Source organism: Macrosteles quadrilineatus, unplaced genomic scaffold, assembly GCF_028750875.1.
Source record: "Macrosteles quadrilineatus isolate MER2022 unplaced genomic scaffold, UCM_ALF_1.0 Scaffold_5__1_contigs__length_97177068, whole genome shotgun sequence".
Classification (NCBI taxonomy): domain Eukaryota; kingdom Metazoa; phylum Arthropoda; class Insecta; order Hemiptera; family Cicadellidae; genus Macrosteles; species Macrosteles quadrilineatus.
In genome coordinates, this window is record NW_026542598.1 from 15,081,062 (window position 1) to 15,108,680 (window position 27,619).

General features: G+C 33.5%; 1 protein-coding gene across 2 annotated transcripts in view; it reads right to left on the reverse strand.

Annotated features, from left to right (window-relative positions):
* Positions 1-21,134, reverse strand: part of LOC128994717 (exonuclease mut-7 homolog) — a 52,582-nt gene extending 31,448 nt beyond the window's left edge. Inside the window, exons 1-6 of one of the 2 annotated variants that reach the window (XM_054419452.1) lie at positions 20,766-21,134; positions 9,845-9,925; positions 6,798-6,902; positions 2,014-2,121; positions 1,552-1,656; positions 607-744 (exon numbers count right to left, since the gene is read on the reverse strand). In XM_054419452.1, the coding sequence (XP_054275427.1) occupies positions 607-744; positions 1,552-1,656; positions 2,014-2,121; positions 6,798-6,902; positions 9,845-9,923 (535 nt within the window). In that variant the 5' untranslated portion in view covers positions 9,924-9,925; positions 20,766-21,134. The remainder of the gene's footprint in view (positions 1-606; positions 745-1,551; positions 1,657-2,013; positions 2,122-6,797; positions 6,903-9,844; positions 9,926-20,765) is intronic. The other variant, XM_054419453.1, reaches the window with a different exon arrangement.
* Between the last annotated feature and the right edge of the window lie 6,485 nt (positions 21,135-27,619).

Below are 27,619 nucleotides of genomic sequence, written 5' to 3' on the forward strand. Positions count from 1 at the left end.
TAACTTAAAATTGTTTTTATTCCTCTTTCTCAGAGGAACAAAATGAGTCTTCACATGATGCTTCAAGTCTTATGGTTCAATTTATGCAAAATGTAGTAGAACACGGAATTTCTTCTAGGAACAGTGAGGGGAAGGCGGTATTCCCGGCCCGCCTGCATTGCCGAACTCCCAACAATAGCGTTGTTTTGACAAGCAGGATTAGGACGGGTCTACTCTACCTGCAGAAATGGGACTTTATTTTTGATTCCTACTATAAATTATGTTTAGTCGAGTTCCATGTTCCTTTGAAGGGTGACTGGTTTAATCCATCACAGAATCCTCATCATGCAAGACTTTAGGTTGTAATGTATTGCAATTCTATCACAAAGCCTACTCCACTGGATTTGGGTATAAAATGAATTGAGGTTTATTGTTTCCAAGTTACATTTGTGGTATGTATTTCCAATGTTAGTAGTTATATATCACTACAACCTTGTCTGATGATGATCATGGTAGTTTATTGATGACTGATGACATTTTAACAGAACTACTGTGGTAAATATAATTTACACCAGTGTAATACCATACAGTGATTCAGAGGGGCAAACAAACCATACAAGTAAGTACCTGCTAAAGGTAAAGACATAGGTTTCCCCTGATAAAAGTCAGGGCAGGTAACAGCAACTTTGAAGGCTGAATCGTAGGGATTTTCAACTGATAGAAAATATTCCTGCAGCATTCTTGAGACATTTTCACTCTTCTTCCCTGAAAAAATGTGGGGTTTGTAAGAATGCATTTGTCATTTTCAACACAGTCTCAAGTAAAAAAAGAACCTAGCATGTAACAAGGAGTTTTAAGAACTAATGAAGACATTATTAAAATCAAGAGGATTGAGAAAATTTCTTACAATTTAAGAACTAGGTATTGTTATTAATTGGTTTTGTTTAAGGAAAGGCACTAGGCCAGGTTTGTGTTGTGATTTTAGAATCACAGGTATGCAGGTAGGGCATAGTACACAGAAAGGAAACACAATAGTTTGTCCCTTGGATGATTTTGACAAGTTAAGAAAAAGAGAATTGGACTAAACTACCATGACAGAGTCTCACAGAGTGTAGAAAATTGTTTGTTTTCTGTGGGTACTGTGACCTACCTGTATTTTTTCTAAGGTAGGCCTAAGTTATCTGCTACCCTTTTATTCTAATATATTAATTATTTTCAATAAACAGACAGCTCAATAGTTGTAAGAGGCCGATAAAGAAAGTTGACACAATTGCACCCAATAATCAAATGCACAAACAAGTTTGTCTTGCACAAACAAGACAGAGTTGCTACCTAGCAAGTAATGAACATGCAAGTAAATGTAATGAGCTTTGTTTGGCAAATTACATGATGGAAATTATCTAAGTGGTATCGAGTAATTTACATAATATTTAAAATGATATCTTTTATCTTTAACAATGAATGTTCATTCAAACAAAAACTCATGCACCCCAAACATAATAACAATCAATGGTAGGTATTGAGCAATCAAATGGATTAAAGCCCAACATTTACGTTACATGTTCAACTCACATATTACATCATCGCAGGTTAGAGTGCTTCTGAACAAAGAAGTCAAAAGAAGACTGAGAAGAAGAGGGAACCGATCGGCAAATAGCATTGGAAACTCACAATCAACTAGCAAATCAAATAAGGAAAATTTTACATCAGAGATTACATTTAACATAGATATTTTGATAAATAATTAATTCTATCTAAATAAGAAGTGAGTAATGAAAACAATATACACAATTGTGCATAAAAAGAAATTCTAACTACAAGATTTTAAAGTAATCGTACGAGGGTTCCTACAAAGGCCTTATTTTTAGTTCCTTATAATTAACATCACTAAAACTTTTCAAACTGGATGTTCATCTCTTGAGGGGTTCAGCTCTTAGGGGTTTGAGTAGTACAGTGTATTCACACATTTAAATTTTCATTTTTATAAGGTTTTTTGTTCAAAATTTGAGTTTTTTATCAATAAAGAAAACATACATAAGCTCCAAACTGATCTCAGGTTTGTCAGAAAGTTCGTTGAGTGGTAATCTAACTGGGGCTGCGGAGTGAAGATTGGTTGCTTCTCTTCAATTTCTTGGCTGGTATCTGAAAACAAATTGTATCTAACTCTTCACGCCTGATGCCTTTACACATACTAAAAATCTGTTACCACCATTACTTTAATAAGGTTACCTTACTAGGTGTATGGAATTTTTCTTTACGCCGAGCCCAAATTATTATTTGTCTAGGCTTGAGTGCCTATTTTAGGGACATAAAATAATATTTTTCTTATAAGTGCTACTGAAATTATGCTTTGAAAATGCAATTACAGTAGAAACTCTCAGTCTCATATCCGACCTTCTCACAACTGACTCCTCTTGAAATTCTAACGTCTCTGTCTGTGATCTACAATGATAAACTTGAACTTGCTGTTCAAGCGTTATTGTCCGTGTAACCAACCGAAATTATTAATTCATTTTTGCCGCTGGTATTGAAACAATGACTATAATATCAAGTTATACACCTTTTGTCATGCCTTTTATCACTGCTAGTCCTAAGCCTTTTAGATATGTAATTCTTGCAGGTGACCTGAATGTTGATATTCTCAAATCCCATGACAATGAAACCCTAGAATTAAGTTATATCTTAAGATCTTTTGATTTATATTTTGTTCATGAAGAATTCACCAGGTTCAATTCATGTCTTGATGTTGTAGCCTCTAATGTCATGTCTGACCAGGTGGAGGTTAGATTGTTGGATCAGTATATTCTATCTGACCATGCAGGTGTATGGACTACCTTTAGTTTCAGCACTGACCTGAGTATAAAAGATTTTAAAAAATCAGGTGAGAATAAAATTAAAAAATGCCGATTTCTTTCTGAGGGTAAAATTAACTGTCTCAAGCAATTTCTGGTGGATGCTGAGTGGGGTAGAGTCAGTGTTGCCAGGTGTACGATAATTATCGTATTTGTACGATTATTTTGCTCCTTCCCCATAAAAAATAATTTTGAAAAATTGTACGATAATTTTGACGTTGTGTACGATTTTTTGTCATAATGTACGATTATTTTTTGGGGGCTGGAAAATAAACTATTTCATATTGATTATTATACATTTAAACACGTTTCCCACTTTTAATATATGGAAAAACTGTAACATCACTTTGTTGCTGTTCGATCTGGCAACCTTGCAAAGGCATCAGCTGTGTTAGAAAGGGCCCATTGGCTACCAACTTAAGTGTTTATAGGAGAATTTTGAGAGAAGTTGACCGCCATTTGTACTAGGGGTAGATTACGTTGTACCTTCAATTAATTATTGTTCTCAGTACATTGGCATCCCAGGGGAATGAAGTAAAGCAATGAGCTGGTTGATTTTTCCAGTTGTAGTTGAGAACCAAAATACCACCATTTTACAGCGTTTCATTTTTTTTCTAGCAGAGATGCAGATTCCGCGTGTGTGTGTGATAGTGTGCTGCCTCCGGTTGAATTTATATTTTTCATTTTTCTAGCTCAGTGGTAGGCTGGTAGAGCAAAAACGGTGGGCGGCAGAGACAAATAGAGTAAAATTTCGGCCATTCCATCATCGACTTGCTTGTTTTACATTATAATAATATTATTATAAAAGAAAATTGTGTGTACGATAATTTTGCCCCAAAAACGATAATTTTGGACTGCTTGTACGATAATTTTTGCCGGCAAATCTGGCAATACTGGGTAGAGTATACACTAATGAAGTTAATAGCTCAGTGAATGTCTTTTTTAATATTTTCTCTTTTTATTTAAACATTAGTTGTCCTAAAATCTCTGTTAGTCCTAAGAGCAAGGCTAAGGTTATAAACTGGTTTACTCCTGAATTGAGTAATATGCATAGACTCCTACTGCTTATGAATGACAGATGGAAGATTTCTAAAAGTTTGGAGGATAAATTGAGTCTTAAAAATTTTAGAAACCAGTACAGAAAAGAGATTACCAAGGCCAAAATTGCAGCTAACAGTAAGTTTATAGCTAGTTCCAAAAACCAGTCTAAAGCTGCTTGGGCAGTCACTAAAAAAGAAGGGAACCTTGAAATAAACTCAAATGTTATGATTCCTATTACATCTAAGCAACTTAATGAATATTTTGTTAATGTATCTAGTCATTCTTCTACAGAGCAAAACAATAGTCTTGATGTGAGTAACCTTGACTACTCAGATTATTTGAAGAATTGTGTTAGGAAAACAGATTCTAGTAATAGTAATTTTAATCTAAAACTAGTTGACGAACAAACAATATTGTCTGTGGTTAGTAAACTGAGCAATTCTCGTTCAGAAGATGTCTATGGAATGTCAAACTTTTTGTTGAGGAACATTGTTGATGTAATATTGCAGCCTTTGACTTTTATTGTAAATTCAATTCTTGCCACTGGATGTTTTCCTGATTGCTTGAAAGCTACCAAAGTAATACCTGTTTATAAGAAGGGCGATGTAAACCAACCAGAGAACTATAGGCCAGTAGCGATTGTTCCCATATTGAGCAAGATTATTGAGACTTGCATTGTAACCCAACTTAATGAGTATTTTGTCAGTAACAGCCTCTTTTATCCTTCTCAATTTGGTTTTAGACCTAACCTTTCAACAGCAGATGTGATTGAAAGGATTGTGGATTTTGTTTTAAATGGTTTTGAGAAAAAACAAGTAGTAAGTTCTGTTTTAGTGGATCTAAGCAAAGCTTTTGATACAGTCTCGCGTAATATTCTGTGTAATAAGCTAAAGCATTATGGTATTGTTGATAAAGAGTTGAATTTGATCCAAAGTTATTTAAGCAATAGAAAGCAAATGGTTAGTTGTAATAATAATGATTCTGATTTCTTACAAGTTACAGTCGGAGTGCCGCAAGGCTCTGTCCTAGGCCCTTTTTTATTTTTAGTTTTTATTAATGACTACAGTTCAAATGTTTCTGTGATGTCTGTTTTGTATGCGGATGACACCACCCTGATACATTCTGATGTAGATTTTTTCACTGTTCAACACAGACTACAAATAGCTATGGAGGAATCAAAATCATGATTTTTAGCAAACAAATTAAATGTTAATGAAAGTAAAACAGAACACATTGTATTTACTTTAAGCAGTCAGCTAAATCTAGTATTAGATGATAATTATTTATTAAAACCTGTAAAACTTCTTGGTATTTATTTAGACAGTAAGCTGTGTTGGGAGGAACATGTAAATAATCTATGTAAAAAATTGTCACGTGTCACTTGTTTGTTAAGAAAGTTAAGGTCTTGTGTGTGCTCAGAAGTAATTATTATGATATATTATGGTCTTTTTCACACCCATCTCAACTATGGTGTCAGATTATGGGGAAATTCAGCTGCTGCCAAAACCGCCTTTGTTTGGCAAAAAAGGCTATAAGAGCAATGTTTGGTTTAGATGCAGAGGCCTCATGCCGTAACCTTTTCCCTAATCTTGGTATACTTACTCTCCCTAGTTTGTGTATCTTTCACAATCTTTGTTTTGTCAAGAAGAATATTGAAAAGTTTAATACAAACTCATCTGTCCATTCCTATAACACTAGGCAAAGAGACCACATAGCTAGGCCTAGTATTAGATTGCAAAAATATTTCAATAGTCATAGTTACCATCAGATTTTATTTTACAACAAATTGCCTTTAGATATAAAAATGTTACCATTTAAGAAATTTTGTACCACTATTTGTAAGTTGCTTAAAGATAAGGCATTTTATTCAACTGAGGAATTTTTAAATCATGTATTTTAATGTTGACTTTAATGTTTACTTTGACTTTCTATACAAAAATTATATGTTGACGAAGCCTATTGTAACTGTGTTATCTAATGGCAAATAAATTCTTGATTCTTGATTGATTCTTGATTCTTGTAATCAGCAATCTATTATTTTTTATTAGATGAATAGTTTCAGAGCTCTCTTGTTCAGCTTCTAAATCTCATAGGACCGTCAAAATAGTCAAAGAAACATTTTGTCACAAAAAAAGATTTATTCCATTGCCACAGAAATATTCTTTTGTATTTTATTTTTCTATTAATTAATTTTTTTAGGCTATGTCATGTTTGTCTTTTAGCATTTATGTGTTTTAACAGAACAGAAAAATCCACTTTCTCCTCTTCAATACTAAAAAAGAAGCAAAACAGGTGTTGCGTGTAATCCCTTTAAAACCAATAGTCAATGTTTAAAACTCACTAATCCCATCAACTTCCACCCAAGCTGGACAACGTTTATTCAAGCTGGACTGTTCACAACACATTAGTAAGCTTAATATGGATTGCACATGTAATGGATTCAAATCCATGCATGTAGAAAGAACTCAACACTACTTCACTAAGGTGAAACACCTTAGCTAACTGAGCTACCATGCCACCATCAGCCGACCGGAATGAGTGAAACTATGAGCTCACATCTACACTAGCCCTCGCAGATTAGATTCAGCAAATTACTCAAGCACCAGTGGGTTGGTAAAAAGACTAGGCCTACCTCATCGTTAAATGCTCACATGTGACTCGTCTAAAAATTAAGACTAAATGTGATAATATCTTCACATGGCTAGCCAAAGTCAGGTCATAACTTTTGTGCATTTTCTTCAGTGTCTGGTCTTAATCATTTACAACAGTTAAGAAATTATAAATTATATAGTATTGCTCCATATTTATTTATATAATTAAAAAATGCCTTCCTCGTAAGTACCTTTTACTAAGTTTGTTTCCAATAGTTAGTGTTAGGTAAAATTAGGCTAGATACAATTGCATTAAACATTACAAAGAACTAACCAGGAGGGTGTCTTTCAATCTTATTCTGCAGCTTGTCGCTTTGATTGAGGGTATTTTCATAAGATGAAAAACTTCCGCGTCCTCTGCCTCGCCAACCAAAACCATCTGTAAACATACCAATACTGATCATTTTTTTAGCAAGCTAAACAGTTAAGCCTACAGTTTAATCTCATTAGCTTGGGTGACTAAAAAACCATCCAAATTGACTCACAAGATAGTGTAACGAGGACATTTTACTTCTAAGAGTCAATTATCCAAACTAATTAAAGAGCCAGAGGCGAGGAGTCATCAAATTGTTTAAGTAATTATGATAAGCAAAGGTGGGCGAATTGCTCAATACTCTGCACACTGTGAGAATTTAAAAATGATGGCGGCAAATCACTGACGTTTTGGACATATGACGTTGTAGATAATCAACTCTCTCTCTAAAGAAAAGATACAAAAGCTAAACAAAATATGTGGAGTGGCAGCGAGGTTTATGTGTGGTACCTACTACTACAATGCCCCCTTTACCTTGAGCATTTACTCTACTGTTGAAAATTGTATTCCTTTAACAACAATCCCTTAGTCATCATCTAACAATTTGGTTATGAAGCAATATTTCTCTGTCAATCTGAATAATTCTTATGCATTAATCACCACTGTTCATGAAGGCTACATTTAGTTTTTAGTTTAAATTATTTATATAGATTTCAAATTTACATGATGTGTACAGGCTTATAAAGATGATTCGGGATAGATTTCTCAAAACAAATCCAGTATGTTTATTTGATCACAATTAAACAATAGGTTTAATTACAGCCTTCATCCAGGGCAAATTTACCGAATAGGCCCGGTAGACACGTTCATCAGGTACGTCGCGTATATTGTGTGTGGCATGCATCCCAATGGTCACCCAGCTAGAACGGGGCCTTAAATCAGGGGGTATGCAATAGGGTATGGAGGTAGGGGGTGGTGGGACCTTTGTAATGGCAGTCGCAAACGGCCTTTACGAAAGGCCTTCCAACTGTTGGAAGCTAATTTCTCTGCCTGTAAAAACCATTATATATACATATTTAGACCTATACATGGTGTCTTGCAACCTTATGAACAAACTTTGTCACGTTACTCAGCAGGTCAAAAGAAACAAAAGATGTAGTATAACGTGTCCTATGTCATTCCGTTTTAGGTCTATCTGTCTGTATGTGATTTTTACAAAAACATTCATAACTCCTTAACCGTTTGAGTTACAGCATTGAAATTCTGTAAAAATGTTTATCTTTATTGACCACTATGTTTGTCTTTATATGAATAAAAATCTTGAACAGTTTAAATATGGCAGTATTTTTTAATATTTGATGCAAAATGCCATGATAACCGTTAATTTTACAAACTATTTGCAAGAAATGTAAAATTTTGTACATTTTATGCAGATTGCAACGATATCTTTCAAGCTTAGTTTGGACAAAGAATAACTGAAAAATTAATTTGTTTCTTGGTATACCTTCAGTTTTCTCCATTTAACGTCTTCGCTGCGGCCCGTCAAATGGCAGGCGTAGCCCCAGTGCGACGCAGCCTGCAGCGTCGAACAAACCCGTTTGCCGGGATGTTGGCTTTCAAATTTCGTTCTGACGAATAGCAAATAGCGTGTGGCGGTGTCTTGCTTTACCACGAGAGTCGGTGTAGTTCGCTAAAATACCCACAGATAGCAGCACTGCTTGGAACTTAGCCGGTCACATTGTATTGCCAATTGGAGGGAAAATGACAGGCCAACAAGTTGATTTTTAAGCTTGCCAGACGGGGATTTTATGGAGAAATTTACTACCAACCTACACTACAACAAAAAGCAAGTCGCACACTACACGCTAACGTGGTATAGGTCCGCCTTCGACCGACGCTAGAGCATAATCAAAGACGAAATGCATTGGCACTGTACCAGATCGGGAATGGCCGCACACAATGTTTTAAACAACGTTAAATTGATAAAACTACTTTTTAACATTGTTTAAATGGAGTAATCTGAAAGTATAACAAGAAAAAAAAATCAATTTCTCAGTTATTCTTGGTCCAAACTAAGCTTACAAGATATCGTTGTAATCTGTATAAAATTTACAAAATTTTACGTCTTCGAAATATTTTGTAAAATTTACAGTATTCATGGAATAGGCATCAAATATTTTTTAAAGCCGCCTTTTTTAACGTTTCATGAGTTTTTATTCATATTTTGGACAAACACAGAGGTCAATCAGATAAACATTTTTACAGAATTTTAACGCTGTAGCTCAAACAATTAAGAAGTTATGAATGTGTTTGTAAAAATCACATACAGATAGACAGAAAACGGAAAGGGATAGGACACATGTTATTTTATAAGGTTGCATGACACCCTGTATATATTGCAAAGATGGGCTACTATTAGAGTTGGGCCTAGGGCGCTGAGAGGCAGGGTTGCCACCTTAGGTTAGGGAAAAATCGGGACATGGCTCCCCCCCCCCCCCCCGAATTAGCATAGGCTTAAATACGGGCATAAGGAACAAAAATCGTGACTGTCCCAACAGAATCAGGACGGGTGGCAACCCTTGGGGTCAAACACGTGCCTGCCTTCATCAGTTTTGTTGAGGTAGACTGTTCCAGAATACTATAGGTCGACCGGTTAGAAAGCGACCTGCGCGAAATTTTTAGCGCATGTAGGGGAGTTAACGGCGAGGGAGGGTATGTCCCCCCTCTCCGCGTACTTGTTTCCATTTTGATCAGCTGAATAATTTAATTGTTGTTAATATTTTAGTTGCAATTTAAGGGGTCGTGTGTTCGGGAAGGGTGGGGCGGCAGCTGAGTGGGTGAAGAGCCATAGTCTGTCTCGCTCCCACAGCTCGGTATCTCTCTCTCGCACCAATGCTACGAGGAGGTCGTTTTCTAAGCGGCCAACCTATAACAGTAACTTCTAGGCATAACAAATAAGTGCCAAATGTGACGTAATCTCTTCATAAAATTGTAAAGGGCTGCCTAAATGTGATAAACAATTAAGTTACACTCCATACTGAATTTTGTGAAATTTTGATTTTACTTACAAGAGCTCTCATTCTGTCTGAATTCATTATATTTTCCTCTCCCAAAGCCTCTTCCTCTCCCTCGTCCACGGTTTGACATACCTATAAAATAATTGACAATAATAATTGCTGTGATTGATATTTTATGTGTGTTATGTTATTATAGGTACTTATGTTGATTTGATCATACTGATTAAATAGCTTGGGTGTTGTTTATTTATGAATGGAGATGTTAGAATAAATTACAGTAAGTTAACTTCCAGTTCACTTTGCTTTTAATATGATTTTAGTTTCTAATCTAACAGTGGTGACAACCACTATAACAAAAGTTAAAGAATATGATCATACATGATTTAAGAAAATCTAAGCCACTAGAATGACAACAAGAAAAGAGTGATTACCTACCAAACATTGATTGATAAAGGCCCTATGTTCCTCGAGACTAGTTCAAACTACAAAAGATGCTTGAAATTTATTTAGGAAAGAATACATTTGAAACAAAAATTGAACTTGTGGCCTGAAAATAAACTGGAAGATGATCAAGTTTGGCATTCTTTTAGAGCCAATCTAACTTATGAACACATGCCATTTGCTGAGTGAGCCTTTTGCAATTGGCTAAATCCAAGCCTAGAAGGGGTAAAACATTAAGGAGAGGACACGCTCAAGTTTCGATGAAGCCAGCCCGACTGCACGCCGTACCGTGGTGGGGGGGGGGGGGCATTTTTCTCAGAAACATACATAACAAACACACCAAACATTTGGACCGTTACAATTTCATATTAGAGATTTAGTTACTGAAATAGCAGTTAAGTATTTAAGACTATGTCATGCGAACAAAATTAAGCTCTTTAATTAGAATCGCAATATTAGAAACCTAACTAGGAAGGATATATTCATGAACGAATAGTAAATTCAAAGATGACCAGTTAATATGCTTTTAATTAAACATAACGGTTGAGGGATGAATGTTTTAATTTTTTGCCCTGCTAATATTGTGTTGTTATCATAACATTCACTATCACACACTCAAATCATAAAGTAATATAAGTATTTGAAAATTATTTGCATAAAAAGAAAGAAATCAAATAAGTTTTAAAACTGTTAAATAATGATATACGCACTGTGGCATCAGAGGATGCAAGAACTGAAAGATTTCACTTTTTACTCATGTTTATTTGATAATTCTTATCAAGCTCTCAAAATATGGCTTAATATGATATAAAAAATTGTAAAATTGAATGGCCTGGCCATGAAAATGTTTAACTTTTTATGTTCGTAATTTAATATTGGAACTGCTGAGTGTAATGAAAGTGAACGCCGCATTGAATTTTTTCTTGACTTTGGCTATTTCAAATTACCTGCCTAGCATAAAAATGCCTTAAAATTAGCATAAAATGGTATTGAAAATTTGAGAAAATAGTTAGGAAAGCTAATTTAATAGAATATTTATTTCATAATCAAAATTGCATTTTTGATCTAAAAAGCTAAAATTAATAAGCTTGTATAAACTTAAACTAGCTTGCTTGTTTTTTGCATAACTGTAGCCTAAAAATTAAAAAAAGATAAATACAGTTCTTTTTTTTACTCCGATAAAATATTGGTAGCCTAAATATATTATTTTTATTTCTAGAAACTCTTAGGGAACTCAAATAAATTAATTTGCTATTTGTATGGATAGGCCTACATCATATTATTCATATTTATTTCAAAATCGTAATTAAAGTTATCATATATGTTCAAAGTCCAAGACAATTCATTCAACTTTTATCTTCAAAAAGTAAATAATAAATAAGTTAATAGTTTTAAAATAAATTATTTACACCATTGGATAGGAAATTTTATTTATTTTAAGGATGTCATCGGTGAATAACACGGGTGTCTTAGTTTAATGGTAATTTTAATTCGAAACAGCGCACTGTTATAGCTGCGGCTTTTTGCCACTCTACGGCTCAGCATGCTCCTAATGTGTTCTGCTAAAGCTGGCTTCACCGCAACACGTATATTCCTATTCGCGTGCCCTCTCCTTTATATTTAATCCTCCTGGATCCAAGCGCACAAGGTCTTAGGCTAAGTAGTGATTTAAAAGTGACAATTCATTGCAATAGATTTAATAGGTCTATTAAGAAATTATTAAGAAGAGTTAGCCTATTACAAAATTGTAATCAGTTACCCAAGGTAAATTTTCAGGACTTTAGGTAAAGTATTGTTGCTGGCCTTATCTTAACGCTTTCCCAGAAGCAGCAATCCGTCTATGAATGGTGAAAAAATGCTAGGCCTACAGCACATATGTAACACAGTTCATGCCCTCAGCTTATAAACTTACCAATGGTTTGAGGTTTGATATTTGTGTGTGAATAGGCATAGCTTAAGTTACAATTAAAACCCAGGATAAGTATCAAAGACACAACTATATTCAATGTTAACCATTTATAAAGATTTACCTATTGTTAGTCTACATTTGCTTAGGTTTTTGTTTTTAGTTTCTTGTTAAAATAGGTAAGTTATTCCTATTAATTAGTTAGGCCTAAGACAAATGTCCCATTGCATGTTTGGCTTGACCTGTATACAGTAGTCACCTTGAATATGAATTGTTAAACAAACAAAATTTGTAAATTGGTTTGTTTGGACCATTGGTAGCAAAAAAAGTTTGGGTAAGTTAGACCTACAGTTATGCAGAGAACCTGCAATAGGCCTATATTGATTTATCATATGAATAATGTTAAATTATATAGCTTATCAATAATTATCCGATTCAGTACATCGTTTCTATGTTTTTTTTCACCAGGCTATGTAAACATCAGATTGAGTTATGATTTGTTTGCGATTTTAATGATAGGTACCGGTATTTAATCAATAAGTAGAAAATAAAAATATATTAAGTACAAAACACAAATAATATTTATAAGCTTAATGAAAAATAAAATACCTCCGCCGCAGCAAACCTGCAGACTAAGCGAATTTCCATTTGCCTGATTGGATTTACACTAAAATGTCTCCTTAAAAATATCACATTTATTCCCTATTTAAATAACATTAGTTTAACGAGTACTTAGGTTTGCTGCAACAGGAAGTGCAAAAAGGTGTTTTTTTGTAAAAAAAAGTTACTAAAATAATAGTTTAGTATGAAATTAATGCATTTTCCAAATTTGATCAAAATATGATTATAAACAAGCCAACTACAACAGTTTACTTATTCTCCATAAGAATAACATGGGAATTTTTAATTTTCTCCATAACTTAACCATTAAGCTTAGGCGCATAATAACGCTTCAATATACTAAATTATTTGTTTTTTTAAGCTCTACAAAATGGTTTGGAAAGAAAATGCTAAATTTCAAGTTTTTAGGGTCAAAAATGGGAAAATCCAATTTTTACCCCATAAAACCCCCCTTAAATCCCTGTTCCCATAGTCCGATCATGCTGGTTCGCGAACTCCTTTTTTAATAAACGTAGGTTTACACGTTTGTACCAAATTTCATCAAAATCAGATGATTTTTGCTTGAGTTATTGCGCTAACGGACACATATATAACTATATATGAATTTGAACGGTTGGTGTTTTTGGTCTCTAGGGACCTCAAAACGAAAAAGTAAATTGGTCCCGGGTCCAGGTCTTACCATGAGTACTACGTAATAGCTTATTCCCTAAGTTATAGGGGAAATTCGCTAAAAACAACAACTAAAACCAGGCCACAAACTAAGTATGATAAACGAACTAAAGCTTATGATTTTGTTTTTATAGGATCAAAAAGTTATTCTTCTTTTATAAAATCAACACAGTTTTCAATAAGTTAACTTAACTTACGTTAACATTATAAATGCATATAGGATTATAAAATTAACTTAATTGTTTCGTCCACTTTTAATCATTATTAACTTACAGTAAGACTCCCTCTTTTACGGGCACATTTTAACAGGACATCGGTTTAACCGGACTAAGTTTACACTCAGCGGAAACGACATCTCTTTAACCGGAAAATTTTTATCAGCACATTGGTTTAACCGGACTAGATCGGCAGGAAGTGGGCAGTACTGAAACGACTGTTCTCATGGGAAAGTTTTGAGACCAGTGATCACGTGTCTAAATACAATGCTCTCCTAAATTTAAGTTAACTTATCACAGTGTAAACAGTCTGTTTTAATGAGTTTTTGGGGACGTCGGTTTAATTGGAAAACTCGTTATCCGGGCTGGCCTCGGTCCCGGGGAGTCTGGATGAGAGGGAGTATAGGCCTACTGTGTTTAACTTAGGATAATTAAGTTAGGCCTAACTTAGTTTAAAATAAAATAAACCCAAAAAGCTTCTTTAACTTAACTTAAATGTTTTTTTTTATCATAAGTTAGGTTATGGTTTACCCTAATGTAAAACAATCAATGCAATGGTAATATTGAATCGGATATATATTAATATATCGTTATTCATCTGATAATATCACAGGTTGTCTGCGGAACTGTACCCCAAAGTACACAACCTACTGGATTAGACACATTGAGTGGGATAATAGGCCTGAGCCTAGAGTTAGGATTGGGCAGGCCTACAGTAACTTAATATAGATTGAAACTATTGATTCGATTGGTAAACCTTCACTAAGATTTAATGGGTACAGTTTCTTAACTGGGCTATGCTAATATTGATTGAAACTATCGATTCGATTGGTAAACCTTCATGCGATTTTTTCACCATCAGCAAGTTTGGTTGGTTAGGTTAGGTTATGATAGTTTTATTATATAATAACTTAGATATATTTAAAAATATCGATTATTAATCAATATTTTCAATTCGATAGCCTAGTTTCAATCAAGGCTGGACTTAACTTTAGGTCCTACACTCAATTGAATGAAAATATCGATCGATATTATCGATTAATCGATACTTTCATTCGAATGAGTGTAGGACCTAAAGTAAAGTGCAGCCTCAATCAATATTAGCATAGCCCAGTTAAGAAACTGTACCCGCATAGATGTCTGTGAAACTGCCAATAAACCAACATTAAGCTATGACGTCACGTCAGATCAGTAGATCAAGAAGGCCGTGGCATCAAAACTTCCTAACCTCAAATGCATGTATCAAAACTTTCTAACCTCAAACACATGTGTCACATGTCAAAACTTCCTAACCTCAAATACATTTTATGTTTAAATTACACCTTTTGAGCAGTTATTAAGTGTTTGTTTTACTAGTATACCATTTTTATGTTAATGCGGTGCCGAAATAAAGTGCAATGACCACTAATAACACTTGTTTTTATTCCATTGATATGTAGGCCTACTTCCACTAACCTCAAAGTGCATTTCACACTACAAACATACATCTGACTAGATTTATGTAGATTACTTTTATGGATTATGTTACATTATAAGTCAATACATGTGATAATAAAATAGCATGCCCATACGATGCTTATGATGGTTTCTATATGTGGTAACAGTTAGACCTGCTCCTTACCCAACTACCGATTTAACAGATTAAAAAAAAACAATTATATTTTAAAATTCGCTCGATAAATTTTCATTATTTTAATGGAGAATGTTATTTACACGTCTACACATGTTATAATAAAATGGCAAGCCCATTCGATGCTTATGATGGTTTCTATAGGTGGTAGAAGATAGGCCTGCTCCTTACTGAGCTACCTATTTTTCAGATAAAAAGAAATATATTTCAAATATGGCTCGATAAATTTTGATTATTTTTAAGGAGTATGTTATTTACACGTATACACGTGTCATAATTAAATGGCAAGCCCATTCAATGCTTATGATGGTTTCTGTATGAGGTAGAAGTTGAACCTGCCATTTATTAGACTACTGATGTTACAGATTAAAAAAAAAATATATTTCAAATTTGGCTCGATAAATTTTGATTATTTTTATGGAGTATGTTATTTACACGTATACACGTGTCATAATTAAATGGCAAGCCCATTCAATGCTTATGATGGTTTCTGTATGAGGTAGAAGTTGAACCTGCCATTTATTAGACCACTGATGTTACAGATAAAAAAAATATATATTTCAAATTTGGCTCGATAAATTTTGATTATTTTTATGGAGTATGTTATTTACACGTATACACGTGTCATAATTAAATGGCAAGCCCATTCAATGCTTATGATGGTTTCTATAGTTGGTAGAAGATAGTCCTGCTCCTTACTGAGCTACCGATTTTTCAGAAGAAAAAAATTATATTTCAAATTTCGCTCGATAAATTTTGATTATTTTTATGGAGTATGTTATTTACAAGTATACACGTGACATAATTAAATGGCAAGCCCATTCAATGCTTATGATGGTTTCTATAGGTGGTAGAAGATAGGCCTGCTCCTTACTGGGCTACGGTTTTTTTCAGATAAAAAAATTATATTTCAAATTTCGCTCGATAAATTTTCATTATTTTTATGGAGTATGTTATTTAGACGTATACACATGTCATACGTAAATGGCAAGCCCATTCAATGATTATGATGGTTTCTATAGGTGGTAGAAGATAGTCCTGCTCCTTACTGAGCTACCGATTTTTCAGAAGAAAAAAATTATATTTCAAATTTCGCTCGATAAATTTTGATTATTTTTATGGAGTATGTTATTTACAAGTATACACGTGACATAATTAAATGGCAAGCCCATTCAATGCTTATGATGGTTTCTATAGGTGGTAGAAGATAGGCCTGCTCCTTACTGGGCTACGTTTTTTTCAGATAAAAAAATTATATTTCAAATTTCGCTCGATAAATTTTCATTATTTTTATGGAGTATGTTATTTAGACGTATACACATGTCATACGTAAATGGCAAGCCCATTCAATGCTTATGATGGTTTCTATAGGTGGTAGAAGATAGTCCTGCTCCTTACTGAGCTACCGATTTTTCAGAAGAAAAAAATTATATTTCAAATTTCGCTCGATAAATTTTGATTATTTTTATGGAGTATGTTATTTAGACTTCTACACATGTCATAATTAAATGGCAAGCCCATTCAATGCTTATGATGGTTTCTATAGTTGGTAGAATATAGTCCTGCTCCTTACTGAGCTACCGATTTTTCAGAAGAAAAAAATTATATTTCAAATTTCGCTCGATAAATTTTGATTATTTTTATGGAGTATGTTATTTAGACTTCTACACATGTTATAATTAAATGGCAAGCCCATTCAATGCTTATGATGGTTTCTATAGGTGGTAGAAGATAGTCCTGCTCCTTACTGAGCTACCGATTTTTCAGAAGAAAAAAATTATATTTCAAATTTCGCTCGATAAATTTTGATTATTTTTATGGAGTATGTTATTTACAAGTATACACGTTACATAATTAAATGGCAAGCCCATTCAATGCTTATGATGGTTTCTATAGGTGGTAGAAGATAGGCCTGCTCCTTACTGGGCTACGGTTTTTTTCAGATAAAAAAATTATATTTATAGAAACCATCATAAGCATTGAATGGGCTTGCCATTTAATTATGTCACGTGTATACTTGTAAATAACATACTCCATAAAAATAATCAAAATTTATCGAGCCAAATTTAAAATATGATTTTTTTCTTCTGAAAAATCGGTAGCTCAGTAAGGAGCAGGACTATCTTCTACCACCTATAGAAACCATCATAAGCATTGAATGGGCTTGCCATTTACGTATGACATGTGTATACGTCTAAATAACATACTCCATAAAAATAATGAAAATTTATCTAGCGAAATTTGAAATATAATTTTTTTATCTGAAAAAAAACCGTAGCCCAGTAAGGAGCAGGCCTATCTTCTACCACCTATAGAAACCATCATAAGCATTGAATGGGCTTGCCATTTAATTATGTCACGTGTATACTTGTAAATAACATACTCCATAAAAATAATCAAAATTTATCGAGCGAAATTTGAAATATAATTTTTTTCTTCTGAAAAATCGGTAGCTCAGTAAGGAGCAGGACTATCTTCTACCACCTATAGAAACCATCATAAGCATTGAATGGGCTTGCCATTTACGTATGACATGTGTATACGTCTAAATAACATACTCCATAAAAATAATGAAAATTTATCGAGCGAAATTTGAAATATAATTTTTTTATCTGAAAAAAAACCGTAGCCCAGTAAGGAGCAGGCCTATCTTCTACCACCTATAGAAACCATCATAAGCATTGAATGGGCTTGCCATTTAATTATAACATGTGTAGAAGTCTAAATAACATACTCCATAAAAATAATCAAAATTTATCGAGCGAAATTTGAAATATAATTTTTTTCTTCTGAAAAATCGGTAGCTCAATAAGGAGCAGGACTATATTCTACCAACTATAGAAACCATCATAAGCATTGAATGGGCTTGCCATTTACGTATGACATGTGTATACGTCTAAATAACATACTCCATAAAAATAATTAAAATTTATCGAGCGAAATTTGAAATATAATTTTTTTATCTGAAAAAAACCGTAGCCCAGTAAGGAGCAGGCCTATCTTCTACCACCTATAGAAACCATCATAAGCATTGAATGGGCTTGCCATTTAATTATGTCACGTGTATACTTGTAAATAACATACTCCATAAAAATAATCAAAATTTATCTAGCCAAATTTGAAATATAATTTTTTTCTTCAGAAAAATCGGTAGCTCAGTAAGGAGCAGGACTATCTTCTACCACCTATAGAAACCATCATAAGCATTGAATGGGCTTGCCATTTACGTATGACATGTGTATACGTCTAAATAACATACTCCATAAAAATAATGAAAATTTATCGAGCGAAATTTGAAATATAATTTTTTTCTTCTGAAAAATCGGTAGCTCAGTAAGGAGCAGGACTATCTTCTACCACCTATAGAAACCATCATAAGCATTGAATGGGCTTGCCATTTACGTATGACATGTGTATACGTCTAAATAACATACTCCATAAAAATAATGAAAATTTATCTAGCGAAATTTGAAATATAATTTTTTTATCTGAAAAAAACCGTAGCCCAGTAAGGAGCAGGCCTATCTTCTACCACCTATAGAAACCATCATAAGCATTGAATGGGCTTGCCATTTAATTATGTCACGTGTATACTTGTAAATAACATACTCCATAAAAATAATCAAAATTTATCGAGCGAAATTTGAAATATAATTTTTTTCTTCTGAAAAATCGGTAGCTCAGTAAGGAGCAGGACTATCTTCTACCACCTATAGAAACCATCATAAGCATTGAATGGGCTTGCCATTTACGTATGACATGTGTATACGTCTAAATAACATACTCCATAAAAATAATGAAAATTTATCGAGCGAAATTTGAAATATAATTTTTTTATCTGAAAAAAACGTAGCCCAGTAAGGAGCAGGTCTATCTTCTACCACCTATAGAAACCATCATAAGCATTGAATGGGCTTGCCATTTAATTATGTCACGTGTATACTTGTAAATAACATACTCCATAAAAATAATCAAAATTTATCGAGCGAAATTTGAAATATAATTTTTTTCTTCTGAAAAATCGGTAGCTCAGTAAGGAGCAGGACTATCTTCTACCACCTATAGAAACCATCATAAGCATTGAATGGGCTTGCCATTTACGTATGACATGTGTATACGTCTAAATAACATACTCCATAAAAATAATGAAAATTTATCGAGCCAAATTTGAAATATAATTTTTTTATCTGAAAAAAACCGTAGCCCAGTAAGGAGCAGGCCTATCTTCTACCACCTATAGAAACCATCATAAGCATTGAATGGGCTTGCCATTTAATTATGTCACGTGTATACTTGTAAATAACATACTCCATAAAAATAATCAAAATTTACCGAGCCAAATTTGAAATATAATTTTTTTTATGAAAATTTGGTAGCACAATAAGGTGCAGGCTTATCTTCTACCACCTATAGAAACCATCATAAGCATTGAATGGGCTTGCCATTTAATTATAACATGTATAGAAGTCTAAATAACATACTCCATAAAAATAATAAAAATTTATCGAGCGAAATTTGAAATATAATTTTTTTATCTTAAAAAAACGTAGCCCAGTAAGGAGCAGGCCTATCTTATACCACCTACAGTAACCATTATAAGCATCGAATGGGCTTGCCATTTTATTATGGCATGTATATACGTGTAAATAACATACTCCATGAAAATAATAAACATGAATCAAACCAGATTTGAAATAATACACTTTACTCATTCTGTTGATTGTACCAGTTGAAGCTGTTTTTATTTACTGTAACACTGTTACAATCTCGTACGTCGGGAGTATATTTCGTGATTCAATATTATGGTATAACAGTAACAGTGTTATATCATTATTTTTTTTTCGTATGTGCCTCGGTTACATTTATTAATCAAATTAATTAAATTTAATATTAAAATAGGCTGAAAGGAATGTTTACATATCTTTGTTGCGAGTAATGCACTTTGAGGTTAGTGGTTCATAGAGTGATACAATGGAATAACAACAAGTGATATTAATGGTTATTGTACTTTATTTAGGCAACTCAGTTATATAAAAATGGTACATTAGTAAAACAAACACTTAAACACTGCTCAAAATATATGATTTCCACATTTTTCAGTGAAACATGCATTTGAGGTTAGGAAGTTCTGAAGCCACGGCCTTCTTGATCTGCTGATCTGACGTTGACGTCATAGCTTAATGTTGGTTTATTGGCAGTTTTACATCCATCCCGCATAGGCTAAGTTAAATCATTTCTTAAATCCTATGCAATTTATCTTTATGCAACATAGCTTAATTAATCTAAAACTCAACCCTTTAGGCTATGTGCAAAAGAAGTAAAAATAGCCTAATTTTAAACCAATTTTTGTTACCTACTTAGGATTTTAAAAACTTAATTTTAACAAATTAAAAATTGAAAATAAGTGGATATAACCTAGGCATAATCTTAAATATATAGGCCTAGACTAGTCTAGGTTATCCTACAATGTTTTACTAAACTTGCGCTTACCTTATTAACTTTGAAGATAAGAAGATAGTCTGCTCTGCACCTAACCTAATAAAGGCCTAAGCCTGCCTAAATAATTTTCTTTGATTTTTTTTCAGGAAATTAAAATATTAAGTTCTTATTACTAGATTTAAATATCACTAAATAGCACGAACTGAATACATTTCAATTAACAATAATAGCCTACGTTAATACAAAGTTAAATAAAAATGATTATGAATAATACTATTAATAAATACTGTATCAAATTTCTACAAAATTAATTATTATTCATTTCAACTGTTCATTGTTCCACAATTAATTTTTAATGGGATTTGGGAAGAACATATGATTTTGATTTGATTACTTCTGTTTCTGTAACCGTACCGTTCTGCGTTCTGTTTCTGTTTAGTGTTTTTCTGTTCTCTGTTTCTGTTCTGTTTCTGTAGTGTAGAGTGTAGATGACAGATGTAATAGAGCGTAGAGGAGGCCACTTCTTCACATGTACAGAAACCTTATAATGACGTCACATGACTGTTAGACTATCGACTACTTTTCAGCTATCGGAATCGTGATGGTTTATGCAATCGATTATCGAAGGCCGAAGGGACACGGCTTTACATCGTCACTTATTCACTTTGCTGTGCCCGGTGACCATGTTAATAGACTCGTTCTGATTATTTTCAATAAACCTACTACTTTTTAAATGGAGCCAGAATACACTCGATATATAACTATAACTCGTTAATTCAAGATTTCTTTTTTTAAGATTCTTAAACTTGCATTGGTTGATATTTTATAATCGACGTTTCCCCAGATCGTAAAAAGATTTAATAATTTTAAGTACCGTATCTAATTCGTTAAATCTAAATTACGTTTAGTATTTTATAATATTTGTAAGCTAATGTATAAAAAAAGCATTAATTTAGTTAGTTTAGGTAACGTTATAGTGTATTGTTATGCTTTTGTTAAGTTATCTACAATTGAACATTTTTATCCTGAATATTTAAATATTTAGACCCTATTATATAAAATTCATTCAAATTTTAATCGTTTTTTCAAATTTTCAAAACTCAAACTTTAAATACATTTTTAAATTGAACTGATCAATTTATGCACTCTAATCTAATCAAGGTTTATTTCCACCAAAATACAAAAATAACAAATAATGCAAGAAAGCAATTATATATGAAGCATAATATATATATATAAATAAATGTAATTGAGTAATGTTACATATGAAAGGTCTTATGGTATATAACTAAAATGATAAAAATGTATTACATTGAATTCATGTAACATAATTAATAAAAAAGAATTAAAATGGTTCCTTAACGTAAAAATAAATTTGATGGGAAACGAGACTATATGGGCACTAGTGGCCTGTGCGTAGGCTCGAGTTGAATAATATAGAATGTGGTACGATCAAAAAGTAATAAACTATCCTACAAATTAATCGGATTACTACTACTTAATGTTTCCTTATTTATATTATGTCCCAGTACTTTCATTTATAAGTAACAAGATAAGGCTTAGTAAGTATAACGTTATTGTGAATTAAATGGAGCCAGAATAATATAATTGGGTAAAACTTATGGTGTTTTATTAAGATGTACTAAAGGGGAAAATGAGAAAAAAGCTCTACTTTTTTCTGTAAACCTAAACCATTGATTAATGTACTCACAGTACTTAGTCAATGGTTAAACTGTAGGGCCTATTTTACGTGACTGTAAATTCCATAAAATAATATATACCTAAACCAGTCCTCTTGGGCTTCTTAAATTGTCACCTTACACTGATGGGCAATATCTGTTAGTAAATCATTCCCAAACATTAACATAACGTAACATGTCAAAGTTACAATTATTATTTCACTCTCTTCTAGAATCGATAATAATTCCTGTAATTCGTCTACTTTAATTACAGTTATTGTATTATTGTGGATGCTATGAAATAAATTCTTAGTATTCAACGTCCTGTGAACTCAAGTTTTTATTTTATAAGTCAGGTAAATACGAAAACAATTGCAAACATCTTGGATGTTCAATCCAAAGTATCAGTAATTATTTTATTCCCAGCCTGTACCGGTAACGAATATTATTGTATTTCTACTATTTGATTTATAATGGATAAACTACCGAGAGTATTCAATTCGTCAAATAAAGTGTTACAAAAAAACCCCTTTACTTATTCGGTGCAACCGATACTTACATTCCGAAGAAAAACCCGTAACCACCCGGTACAATCGATATATACATTCGATATTTATGACGTCAGTATAAGGTTTCTGTACATGTGAACTTGTGCTCTCTGGAGTTATAAATAACCTTATAAATAAAGCTAAATAAAGTTAATTGCAACAGTGTTCAACGTGACGACAATCAAAAATATATAACGAAGTCGCCAGATAGAAAGTTGATTAATTAATGACAATAGTTATATTATTGAATTCAATTAGTTAAAATAGGATTTTAGGAGGATTCGTGTAGGAAGTTATTATTCAAGATTAGCAAGACGTGAAATCTGAGGGAGGGCACGGGATGGCTCAACTGCTGTAATTGATAAAGATAACGCGTGACGTCCAGCTACACCGCGACTCAGCACAGAACGCTTTGTTGACATAAAGCTCGTTAAAATACAATCAAGTAGCATAGGCTACAATACTTTACACTATTGTGTAGATACTCGATTACCTGAGTTACTAGGGAGGGGGATAATGAAAAATACGGTTAATCCAATATAGTATAAAAACAGATGACAAACCCATTAAAACGCTGTAAACAGCCATTAACGTCACGATTTGCATTTTTATAAACGAAATTCAATATTGCACAATCATTATTATTGTGCAATATTATTATTATTATACATTTCAAATCATTTATCTTGGTTCAGTTGTACAAACGGCAACGTTTAAAATTATAGATAACTCAAGCTCAACTAATAACTAACCAAACACTGCATTGCTATAAATAACGTAAATATTAAACCTTTAGAAAGTGTTATAAGCTACTGCTCATGATACACAGATAAGCCCCGTTCACGTAATTTTTATTTCAATATGAGTTGCGGTATATAGGGAGATTCAGTATATTGATTGGCTTGAGAGAAGACCATTACCGTACCGCAACGATACGGTGAGCAGCCACTGGAGTAACCACTCTGTGTTTTAAAAACGTACCACTGTTTTTGCTGGTTTTGTTTCAGAGTTTCGTTTTGTTAGGTTGGCCGGGTGATCGGGTTGGTGGGACTTGTCAAATTAGAGGCAAAATCAAGATGGCGTCATCCTGTTTCGTTGATACAGTAGTAAACAAAACTCTGCCAACTCAACATTATGATTGAAATATAAGTTTATTTATTTATTTTACGAGCAAGAGCAACCCATTTTAACAAGATCTTAAACCGATAGTCGTTATTTAATCAAATGCCATAGGGCTATTGGCCTAAACCAATATCTCCAAACCAGGAAATTTGACTAGCCTATTTTCACCACATAGCTTGAAAAGAGGTAAATAAGTTAGTATTCATTTACCATCAAACAAAAACAATATATAACGTTTCAAATAACTTTAAATACAGAGGTTTTAACGTGCAATAACTTAAATAAGTTGTTGATACAAGTCCTTGAAATAACATAACCCCAAATAAATAGTATTGTTAGGTTAGAATGAATTGGAATTATTTGACAGCATCCCACTGTAACGGTCGTATTCCTCTTGTAATACGTACTGTTACTTTGGGTGACGTAGCTCAGGAATGAAACTCAGCACTCGCTTACAAAACCCAACTTTATTAATTACTCAAAACAACACAAAGAACACAAAGCTAAACTAACGATCAAAAAAGGTAGAGTAGACTGGAACTGTAATCATTTAGTTAGGAACTTAAACCCCAATTTGGAAAAAGACTCTAAACCCCAATTTTGAAAACCCTTAACATTTTCTTACCTGGACCCAAGGCCAAGGGCCTTGGGCTCCAGCTCCCCCAGCAGGACCCCGTCCTCAGGTGCACCACACAAACACTACACACCAAAACTGACCCCCTGATCAAGTGCACTGGCCTACTTAAAGCAACAGCCTTCAGTAGGTCAGCACAACAAGTTATTGTTTAACAACACTACCAGCCTACTCACACAACATTGCCAAACACTTCCTCTTTACAATATTTGACCCTCCTATTACATCCCCCCATTTCCTCCAGACGATGTCCCCAGCGTCTCAACTACATAGATACATCCACTCAGAAAAAAAATAATTAATAACCAAAACTGATTAAAATCTTTTAAAATTGTACCTAAACAAAATCAAAATAAGGTTTAGGAGGGGAAGAACTGACCAACTGTTTGCTGACTTCCTCAGCAGTTGCGTTGATAAAGCCTCCTCGAACAGTCGTTGGTCTTCAGATGTTTGACCACAGCCATGTCTTCTGCGATGTCTCCCACTTCGGTGTCTATAGTCTGTAGTCCATCCAGCGTTCCTTGACAGCATTGATGATGAATCGACTTTGGTTGACAATGATGTTGGACTGCTTTTGCCATTGATTGAGTGTACTGCAGCCTGAAGTTCTCCTCTTCTTAAAAGCCCTTGCCCCCAGCTGCGTTTCCCCAGTTTTCATTGAGTTTGACAAAGTCTCTTCCTCCGATCACAATGTTGAAGATAACAGGGCAAATCATGAAGTTCTTGTAGCCTTGTCTACAGTTGGTCAGTGGGGATGGGTAAATAGGAAGCCTACACAAACATATAACTCACAACAAATACAACATATAATTTATAAAAAAAACCCTAGACTTTTAAAGAAATTCTCAAACTCACATTAAGAACAAAACAAAACAACCAACATTGAAACAAAAATTATTGAAACTAAGGGAAGTGTTTGGAATGTGTTACCTTAACAAATTTGATACGATTAAATAACAAAACCTTTAATAATTTCTGACTGATTTACTTTAGATTATTCAAATATGACCTTTTTAAAGAATTCTAAACAAATAATGAGTTTAACAGTTGTCTCTAATTTCTGGTAATTTGCAATTTAAGTCTGAAAAAATTAAATAAACAATTTGTCTCACACTAAAGTCCCTGATAATTAAAAATCTAAAAAAAACAAAATATATCTCAATAAAATATTCTTTTAATACATAATCCGTCTTGTCTTCAAAATTTGCCAGACTGTTAATATTACTAGAGGAAACTATTGCAACATTATTTCCCAATACAGTTGCCACCTTTGTGAAATATGATACAATTTATCTCTAAAATAGTATAAACAAAGAAAAAACCAAAACAAAATCATCTTCCAATAAAATTAGACTTTCCAATAGCATTTTTTAAACACAAACACAATTTATAATTGTCAAAAATAATAGTTTAAAATGTTCAAACTACCCCATTCAATATAGCTTACATAATTTATGTTTAAAAGTTTACCAACATTTTGGTCATTTCTCCTCATAACATTGAGTAAAATTATGTTTGCTTCCATATTAAAAACAAGTTAAATTTTAGCTTCAATGTGTTATTTCAAAAATGCACTTAAAAATGGCATATATAATTTTCCAATGAAAATGCATAACAAAAGGTTGCTGGAAAAAATGATTTGGGCCCAAATCGTTACAATCTAACCCGTAAGCAAAACCAATTTCCCTTTTAAAATTTCTCCAACAATCTATCACCTGTAAAAACAAAAATTTGTTCCCAAAATAAAACATTCATGCATTGCTGATTTCCCAAAGCAAACTCTAGAGCATCAGTATTAAAAGGTAAACATTGTAACAAAACACGGTCAGCACTCAGCAAGGTCAGGTCACATAGAGGCCATTTACACCACGCTCAGCATTCCTCAGCCTACAAACATGCTGACTTCTGCCACTGCAACTAAACTTGTGCAATACCCTGAAATATCAACATGAACACCTACTCTAATCATTAACAGTATTAACCATTTGTAAAAATCCCCATCTGAAAAAATATATTACTATCAAATTAAAGTTTAAGCTCAAATATATTTCTAAAACAGTACACCATAATACACTATAAATAATTAACTATCCCTCAAACTACTTCTACAAAATATAATATATTGATCCATTATTCACTGCATCTACCGCGCATAAAGAGCTGAAACAGACTAGTTTGACAACATGTGTCTGCCACATTATTCGCACAATATACACTTTAGAGTGTAGAAATAGCAGGTCTGCAACCACAGAATCACATAATCAAGAAACGTGGGAACTACAAGATCCCAGATTCAACACAAATTTAACCAGGCAAATACACACACTTGTGCACAGCAAACAACATCTGAAACACACATTACACATGTGCATCCAGCACAGGACAAATAAAAACCTTGTGCAGCTAGCACTTAGCATAAAGTAAAAAAGTACCTCGTGCACTCAGCACGTAACACAAATTCACCTTGTGCTCCCAGCACATAACAAAAGTAAACCCTGTGCATCCAGCACAACTCATAATACCTCGTGCATCCAGCACGCAACGCTTAACAACCATGTGCACTTAGCACATAACGCAAAAACTCTCGTGCTTCCAAACACGACACACAATAAACTCAAGGAACACATATCAAACTCACATGCAACCCGCACATGACGCATAGAACACTCGTGTAACCAAACACGAACACATATCGAACACACGTGCAACCCGCACATGACGCATAGAACACTCGTGTAACCCAACACGAACACATATCGAACTCACGTGCAACCCGCACATGACGCATAGAACACTCGTGTAACCCAACACGAACACATATCGAACTCACGTGCAACCCGCACATGACCATAGAACACTCGTGTAACCCACACAAACACATATCGAACTCACGTGCAACCCGCACATGACGCTTAGAACACT